Below are 9,526 nucleotides of genomic sequence, written 5' to 3' on the forward strand. Positions count from 1 at the left end.
TGACGAGTATCTATTTTAGTCAATTATGATACAACTAACTCATGCTCACTGCATCGTTAAAATAGAACCATTAATTGCCAGTTGTAACTAGCAACCTGTAATGTCATTATGATTTTAGAGAATAATTAAAACTTAATTTTTTTAGTTTCCTAAAGGTGGGGAGTTTCCTTATCATTTTTTAATAAGAATTATTTACTGTTTATTGTACAATCTCTAATTTAGCGCAATGACCGTAGATGTGTTCGTCAACTATACACACAATTCTTAGTAAGCCAGTAAGATCTCTTTTAATTTACGAATTACAAATTAAAAATCTATGTGAGAAATCAAATCCATCGATTTTAAGATTGTTGCTCTTGTATAAAGCATCCCTCTAATGCTCCACAATTTTCTTAAATAAATATAAAATTATTAGATAAATATTATATAAAAGTTTAGCATTCGGTTGATCTTGAAATAATACAAATAATAGAAAATTTGTGTTTTCATGTCATGTTTATTTTTCGATTATGATCGTGACGCTTGTCGAAGTGACGGCAATCGTAAAACTTGTCGAAATATATCCGCGATCGAGATAGTTTGAATCGCCATAGTTTGAAATAACGAAGCAAAAGGAGTAAACGCAACATTATGCAGTCACAGAATAAGCAAGACATTGATACAATGCAATATGTCGCTGCTAAATCGCGAGACATATCCATCAATATGAGGAAAATAGGAGAATTAGCAATGGAGGTTTTTCTTTTTTCATTCTTTCTTTGAAAATTTGATTCTAAATATTTTGATATAAGTTACATAATTTTGTATAAATGTTATCGATATTTAGTGCAAGTTATTGATTTTATATAAATTTAATTCCCATCAGATTTTTGCAATTGTAGAACAAGTACGTTACTATAAATGAGATTTCAATCGGTTTATTTAGGTAATAGCTTATATGTCTCGCAATCACGATAATAACAATTTTAACGCAGTCACACATAGTTATGTGCGATTGTCGTCCGAATTTCATCCCGAAAAGAATGACAAAAGAGCGGCGGATTGGCTGTTCGTATTGAATACATTGAATTTTGGACTTTGGACTCGAAAGGGTATGCAGGAATGGAAAGTTGATGGATTCACCGGATACATGGCATTGTGCGCTATTATTAAAAGGACTATTGACGTGAGCATATTTTATTTAGTTCTATGTGACATTGCTATATTTCACGTGTTCAAATACACTTTTTTTTGAATACTATATTAATATAATTTAATATTAACATTAATCTTCATTGTTCTTTACGATGTGACACTTATCTAATATTAACTTCTAATATTAATTTCGTTAACAACATAACATTAATTGCTTCTACTTTTGTTGGCACAATTTTCATCGACTGACATTTTCTAATTTTGTTTTCTATCTAATAACTCTGCTAATTATTGTTTTATTTTATTGATATCATCTTGTAATCTGCTTCGATTTTTTTATATTCTATGTTCATTTGTACCTATCTGTTATCAGAATTTTTATTAAAGTTTGAAGCATAAAAATATACAACGTAAATTAAAAATATAAACAATAACAATAATTATATTAGAACTCTCGAATTTTAAACAATACAAAAAGATAAATATAATAAGCTAATGAGAGTCAGCGACGATAAATGGCGCAATTATTTAGTGAACAATCAATAATTAAATATTGAATTGATGTCTTCTTTATTTTGAACGTTTTGACTCTCTTTGGAGAAGCCTCAGCAAAAATGATACAAGTATATTTCAAAATCATTTTTACTGAGGAGGATTCCAAAGAGAGTCAAAACATTCAAAATAAAGAAGACATCAATCCAATATCTGATTATTGATTGTTTACTAAATAATTGTTTACTTAATAATTGCGCCGTTTATCGTTGCTGACTTTCATTAGTCTATTATGTTTATCTTTTTGTATTGTTTAAAAATATAAACTTTTCATACTTTTTGTTTCGTCCGTTTCATGAATTTCGACGGAATATTCGCTAAATCTTGTGAGTTTTACTTCACACAGCTTTCTTTCGTATGACAATAGAAACAACATTTAATATAAAATGCGTTTTTTTTTTGTTTAGAGTATTTTAATTTGCATTTACCATATTATTTTTTTAAGTATTTCTTGCAGCAAATAAGTTTCCTTCCATCTGGTAAGCATCTCTTTATGTAACAGTATGTGAAAAGTTTCGTATCGTCCAAAAGTCCTGCGCAAAATTACATTATAATAAAATTAATTCTTTCAATTTATTAAAACGATAATGATTGCATAATTTAGAATTGAAAACGTAATATTATTTCTCTAATCTTTTCTTATAACATTACTTTTCATTTTTGCTGTTTCTTTATTTATTTTGTTGTTATAATCTTCTATGAATTTTTGACGGCGAACGTCTATACGTTGCAATAACATTTTTTGTTTCGCAATATTCTTTTCCTGGAACTGCCGCTTTTTTGTCCATCTGAAATTCGTCTTTCTTAAGCAAAAGAATCTTGCAGATTTTTCCTTTTCAGATTATTCTGCTTGTTTACAAGAATTATTAAACTGATTCTTTATTTATCAAAAATATCGCATGGTAAATTTTGTTTTCTATTATTAAATATATTTAATAATGTATGTACTTTTCTTCCAAGTCTCTCTGCTTCTGTTGTGCGATATTCATTAATCGTTTCTCCTTGCCTTTCTTTCGTGCCTTGTCTTTTTTCTTCCAATCCGCCAAGGTATCGATCACTTTACGTCGAGTGAGCTGCGCTGCAATTTTGCATTTTTGCCGAATCTGTTCGATCCACTCATCACGTTTAATATTTATTAGTCTTCGTTCTTCTCGCCTAACAAGCTTTAACAATTTTAATCTTCGCGCCGTTCTGTACGCTCGTTCCTTCAGTTTTCGAGTTCTCAGTTCCTGTTGTAGTAACCGTTGCTGCACGCGATGCTGTCTCTCGATAGTCAACTTCTCTCTTTCTTTCAATCTGAATTTATAAAATAGAAATCCTGTTAATAATATACATCTTTGTCATCTTCCTCTTGCGTTAGGCTTCAGGGGATCGATTCTGTATCTTGAAATGAAGTAAAAATTGTAAAAGTGAGCGAATTTACTAGAATACTGATTATTTCATTGATCAACACTTTGTAAATTTGCTCGATTTTGTAATTTTTACTTTGTTTGAAGATACAGAATCGACCTCTTGGTCTGTGTTACACCTCTCCCATTAGCTGCGTTCATCATCCGCATTTTAAATCTGGAATACATCAATGACTGCGTTCAATGTACTCAATAGTTGAATGAGCGCTTATTGTTATTGATGTATTCTTCCAGATCTAAAATGCTGATTGGATGATCTAAAAGAATACATCAAAAACAGCTATGTACACACACACATACACACACACAACACAAAACAAATTTTTAAAAAAATTTTAGAAGAGAGAAAACTAGAACTCTGTAGAACTGATAAAACAAAAGTGTTAGTTTGTAATAGCAGAAGAAGAGAGGATGAAAAATAGAAATGAAGCAAAAAGAAGACAAAACAGGTGCAGGAATTCAAGTATTTAGGTTTTATTTTGAATAGAAGAGATAATTATAAAGAGAGCACATACAGGAATTATATAGAAAAGATAAGCTGATGGAAAGGAAGATCTACGATCTAGGTAAGAGGATATGCAGGAATGATTTCAGATAGATTTTATAGATATCTAATGTAAAGTACGTGTTATGGCGTATGAGAAGACGAAAATATGGGGGGATGAATGAAAAGGAAAAATTAGAAAAGATAATGATGGATTATATAAGGTGAATTTTTAATCTGAAAGAACATAGAAATGCTTATTCTGTGGCAGTGATGTATATTTAGGTCTGAGTACGCCGTGTTCGGCTCAGCTGAGCGCGACAGTAAAATACGTCCGTCCTTCTCGTATGCGAAAGCTTTCGAGCGCGAGCGAGAGAACTGAGAAACTCTCTCGTGCCATGATGGAAGGGATAACATAGTGTGTGCAGTTGGACAGTGATAGTTTCCACTGAGAGTTTGTGTGTAGCTGTGTATGTTGAAATGTAATAAATTCTATTCTATATATTCAAGAAAAGGATATTATGATAACATAAAAAATATTTAGGATGATGAGATATCTCTTTGTTGGTTAGCAGAAACTTTTCACATTAAAAATATTTTCCTTGCCACATAACAATTACGAATTATACCTTTCCGCTTCCTTGCGCGCCTGATCTTCGGCAAAGCATAGGGCTCTCCTCTCGACAAAGAGACGATTTCTTTTTCTCAACTCCCTCTTAATACGATCAGCGTGCAGCTGCCTTAGATATTTCCTGTACTCGTTATAATCGTATAGCGAACACTTTACGTCCATGTTATCTGTGATTAGATCAGCTTTCAGTAGACAGTTCCGATTAATCGGTTTAGAAAAGAATTTAAACAGATGCTCGTCGTGCAAGGGTTCATAAAGGAATTTGGTTTCATGGCAATAAGGATCGTTCAAATTAAATTCTAATTTCGGTCTCCATAATTTTTTCCCCACTTTGCATCGCGTAAAGTTGTAAGCGCCCTTCGGTCCAGGTATCATCGGTAATTTATGCTCTAGAGGCATCATCTTCCATGCTGGTAAACCGAACTTTGGCACGGCGCCTTTTGGTTTGGGAATGGTCTCAGCGAGCCGTTCTAAATTCCTGTATCAAGGAATAATCCTTAACTTACTAATCTGTTATCTTTTATATATTTGTATTTTATTTTTTATATATTTATATATATATTGTATACAAAATATATATAAAACTTATAAATATATGAAAATGAAAGAACTATTAATTTAATGAATAATATTTAAATCTGAGAAGTTTGATAAATTCATTTATATTGTCATATAATTGAAAGGAGAAATGAACCAATCACTTAATGTTAACATTTTTAATTTCACATATTATTAAAAAAGTTGGTTTCTAAAGTAATTTAATTACGTAATATTATTAAATTTAATTACGTAATATTTAATAAGTTAAATCCGAATTAATTTATTAACATTAAAAACTTAATTCTGTCACACACACACACATACACACACACGCACGCACGCATGCACAAATAAAAATATATAGAATGTAGAATATATATAAATAAATATATATAGAATGTAAATACAAAATCTTCTCTAATTTACTTCTAATTTGTACTATAACATGAAATTTGCACTAAAAATATTAAATATTATAAATAAAATATTATAAATAAAAAATTTATTCAAATATTTCATTACATAGGTTAAATACATGTAGATATATACATTATATATAGAGAAACATAATACTTACGTAATTCTTTTAATTCTAATCATAATGGCATTGATTTATAAGGTACTGAGTAACCATTCACATCGTTAATTTAGAACATATTAATCTTCTATTTTTTCACACCATATTTAAATTTATAATAGTGCACAAAATTATTGATATTTTAATGAGTACGCGCATATAAATTTTATCGTCTTTTCTTTCATTTGTTTGATAAAATAAACCATTAAAAAAATATAATATGTTTAGTATCATTATTTCTATACTATTTTTAGACATTGTAGTATCTATAAAGTATATAGTTGTAGCAGCAAACGGTGACTTTTAGTAGCAGTTTTCTTTAAAATAAAATAATGCAACAAAATTTTACATTTTTAATGAGAAAATTTGTTGTTTACACTACATTACTCTAATGTTCTATACTAAATCTTAAAGTTTACTTAGATATCTAATACTTAGGTATGTTACCATCTTAAATTACATGCACGCAGTACTGGTAACGGTATTTATTAGAAAACGATGCGAACTTATTTGTACACCCAATATGATTAATAATTAAATTTTTTAATAAATTAATAATTTATATATATTTATTTGTGTGTATATGTGTATTTTTATGCAAGCATGCAAAATAGATGTAAAGTCAAAATGTAACAATCGTATGAATCTTATTCCGTAAATCGTTTCGTTTTAATTTTATTGAAAATCGTAAATTAATATAACAGATATTTACAATACAATATAAACGATAGTCTGTGATAAACCTTATCTCCATAGTCTTGTTAAATATATAACTTATATTATATTGATTTTTTTAATCTATCTAAACACTGCTGTAATTTTTAATTAGATTTAATATGTAATTAATCTTTTTGTATTAGAATGGAAAACCAATGTGGGATCCTAAATTTTATACAACGCTATCTATAGTCGATATGATGCACATTTTCCAGGGTGATGACGATATTATCATACCACGCATATCTCAAAGATTAACAATTTTGCATGAAGTTGGAAAAGTTTTGTTGGACCACTATGATGGTATAAATCATTACATGAAATATTTCATGTACATTTTTTCCTATTTTTACATATATATTTTTACGTATACAAATTTGTATACGTATTTTCGTTCATTTGACATATATATATATATATAATTCGTTCAATAGCGAAATTCTATAACTTGTTATGCAATCGTTATGTGTTCATAATGATTGTATAATGAGTTAAAAAATTCCACTGTAAGATCTTTATTCTGTAACTTGTTATGCAGTCGTTGTGAGTTCCTAGAAATTTTTTAACAAACATTAAGCAACAGTTACACAGTTATATAATTGTTAATTGTTAAATTGTTAATTTTCTACTTAATAATACAACTGTAATATAATATATATGTTATATTATTGAATGAGAAATTACAACTACAATAACAATTATACACTTGCTACTTAGCGTTTGCTGGATGTTCGTTTTACTTCTGTTTTTTTTCCCTTATTTAATTTAAACGCTTTAACTTTTATTTTCGCTAGGCTAAAAGATGATTCAAAATAAGGAAGAGATCTTGGATAAGTTATATTGGAAAAAATATACAGTTTTAATTGATAAATCTTATATATTTAACTGATTTATAAGATTTCGTTTTGTTATAGGTACTTTTGCAAATTGTATCAAATCATGTGAACACGATGCCATTAAGTTGATGGTCACAATTCACGATAAATTCCAGTCATATCACGACATAGTAAAATATGGCGGACGATCAGGTATTTATTATCGGTTAATATGATGAAGAATATGCGATATTATATAGGATGTTTCCTGTAACTTGATCGTTTAAAATATATCTCCGTTGTTTTTGATGATACGAGATAATACTACAAGAGATCTTGTTCGATTCGAAGGGACATATATTATGATAAGCAAAAAAATTTATAGATAGAGATCAACAAGAATTTATATAAGTCATTTTAATTATTATATTAGAATGTGAAGTTTATACGGGATAAAAGCTCATATAACATACAAAAAAACATAAAACAGAAAGATATAAATAATAAGTGAAGTAATCGACCAAATAGAGAACGTAAGCAGAATAACAAATCCAAAATGTTGTTTATCGCTTATATCTTAGTGTTCTGTTTTTGTCGCAGCCTTAAATTTCTCTAAATCTTCCAAATACAAATTGTTTTTATTGATTTGGTATATAATTATATTGCTGCACATTATTTCTGTGATTAATTATTAAATAATATATTATTAAATAATATATTTGTGATGTACACTCTCTAAATTATTTAAAGTAATTTACTCTCATTCTAAAAGAGTAAAAATTAAGCTATTTAAAAAAAAATAACTCAATTTTCAATCTTCAAGAGTAAGGTTTCATTGTTTAATGTGACATTCACTCTAAAGATTTTAGAGAGCATTATATATATAATTATATATATAATTTCGTAATATATATAATGAGATTTCCATAATCTTTTTTTCAGTTCATTTGTACACTAAGGCTTGGACGTTGGTTACTGATATATGGGCCTATTTTGATCAAGAACATGAACTTTGGATTAAAATAGAAGGAATAAAGTATTCTACGATATTTGCTGATTATCGTGTTATTCAGGTTTTCAATCATTTCAATGTTCTTGTTTACAGTAAAAAATTTTTGGACGAACTCGAAAAAGAGGGTAAAGCATTTATCGCTTTTTATCAATAACTTATCCTCCGTTTTTCATTGAAGATTTTTTATGTTATTCCATTCTCTGAATATTTTATTTAATATATAAAAATTATATAATTATATATAAATTAAATGAATTTAATGCCTAAAAAATATCATATGTATGCATATATGTACATACATATATTGCGATAATTTGAGTTACATTATAGAATACAAGTAATTGTTTATCGTGAAATATATTGTCTTTCTTATCTGCTTCTATCGCTTTTTTTGTTTATATAAAAAGGGAAATTTATTCAGATTATTAATTTTATTATTTCACTCAATGTGTAATTTATTTTTGTTTTAATATTTTTAATGTTATATTATCATATTCTTTCTATTTATTATATTATATTATAAGTAAATATTGGAAACGAACCCACCTCTAATGACATATATTATCAAGATCCTGCGTAATCCTCGGAAGATTTTAGCCCGCGCTCGCCATTCGTTCAAGTTATCACGTTAACAAATAAATAAAGTTGGCAATATAAATGTATATTTAATTGTATATTTTAAATCATAATTATCACAAATAACAATATCCCCACCCCTCTCCCCCCCCCCTCTGCTACGGTGTGTGACTTTTTATCGTCGCGCGACTTATGTCTACCTCACAATCAGATAAGGGTTAAGTTGGGTTAGATTAGGATTAAATCGAAGAGAGATGCAGGGAAAGAGGCGGAGCCCCTCAATATATGACAAAGTCGAAGTCATTGGAGGTCGTTTTCAATATTTATCTATTATCTTTCTCTTACTATATTAATTATGATAGTTTATAGAAACGTTTACATGTAGAGATACTTTTTGTTAAGGGATACACTTTTTTCGCCAATTTTAATTTCTATTTGGAGGATTTATTGTATGTATTATATATAAATAGTAAAATACGTTTTCTTATAGAATTCATTATACATGGGTCTAAAGAAGAAGTAGAGATTTGCTGTTGTTCACTTATGATAGTAAGATATCTGCATCAAATGTTGATGGAAACGTTGAAGCAAAATACATTCGTAAAACGAATACCCGAATTAGAGTTGCCAGATTTCGATTGTATGTGCCTGGTTGACAACTTTTTGTGGGACTATCTACAATTACATAATGAGCAATTGAAGAAGAATGTATTATGCAGGGTCTATACTGAGAGCTATTAGAATAATTTATATTGTCACAAATTATACTTTAGATAATACGTTTTCTCATGTTTTATTCATAAAACATATTTTCAAAATAATGGAAAGAAAACCCAACGATCGATTTTAATTTTATATTTCTCGATTAAAATTGAAAATTTTCCTTAAAAGAAAAGATTCTTTTAGCATGATCTTTTAGCATTTCTGATATAAATAAAAGTATTTATAATGTTTAAATAAATATTTGTAATATACATAATATAAGTAAATGTTCAATTATATACACAATTGCAATCATTTATTTGTGTAATATATTATTATTATTATATATATTGCAATAATATTCCAGACAATAAAAA

The 9,526-nt window shown here is 28.1% G+C and overlaps 2 protein-coding genes across 2 annotated transcripts; one reads left to right on the forward strand and one right to left on the reverse strand.

Annotated features, from left to right (window-relative positions):
- Positions 1–630: 630 nt before the first annotated feature.
- Positions 631–9,188, forward strand: LOC105623954 (UPF0553 protein C9orf64-like). The gene is made up of 6 exons (XM_012205324.1): positions 631–735; positions 926–1,165; positions 6,188–6,347; positions 6,959–7,072; positions 7,802–7,996; positions 8,938–9,188. Exons 1-6 carry the CDS (start codon positions 631–633, stop codon positions 9,186–9,188), a joined length of 1,065 nt encoding a protein of 354 aa, XP_012060714.1.
- LOC105623933 (fibrous sheath-interacting protein 2) lies at positions 4,196–4,612 on the reverse strand. The gene has a single exon (XM_012205303.1). It carries the CDS (start codon positions 4,610–4,612, stop codon positions 4,196–4,198), a length of 417 nt encoding a protein of 138 aa, XP_012060693.1.
- Positions 9,189–9,526: the final 338 nt, after the last annotated feature.

This window comes from Atta cephalotes (assembly GCF_000143395.1).
Source record: "Atta cephalotes unplaced genomic scaffold scaffold00068, whole genome shotgun sequence".
In the NCBI taxonomy this organism is placed as follows: domain Eukaryota; kingdom Metazoa; phylum Arthropoda; class Insecta; order Hymenoptera; family Formicidae; genus Atta; species Atta cephalotes.

Coding starts and splice junctions, on each gene's coding strand:
- LOC105623954 (XM_012205324.1), top strand. CDS start 631: ATGCAGTCACAGAATAAGCAAGACATTGATACAATGCAATATGTCGCT. Junction 736..925: donor TAGGAGAATTAGCAATGGAG/GTTTTTCTTTTT, acceptor CGGTTTATTTAG/GTAATAGCTTATATGTCTCG. Junction 7,997..8,937: donor GGACGAACTCGAAAAAGAGG/GTAAAGCATTTA, acceptor GTTTTCTTATAG/AATTCATTATACATGGGTCT.
- LOC105623933 (XM_012205303.1), bottom strand. CDS start 4,612: ATGATGCCTCTAGAGCATAAATTACCGATGATACCTGGACCGAAGGGC.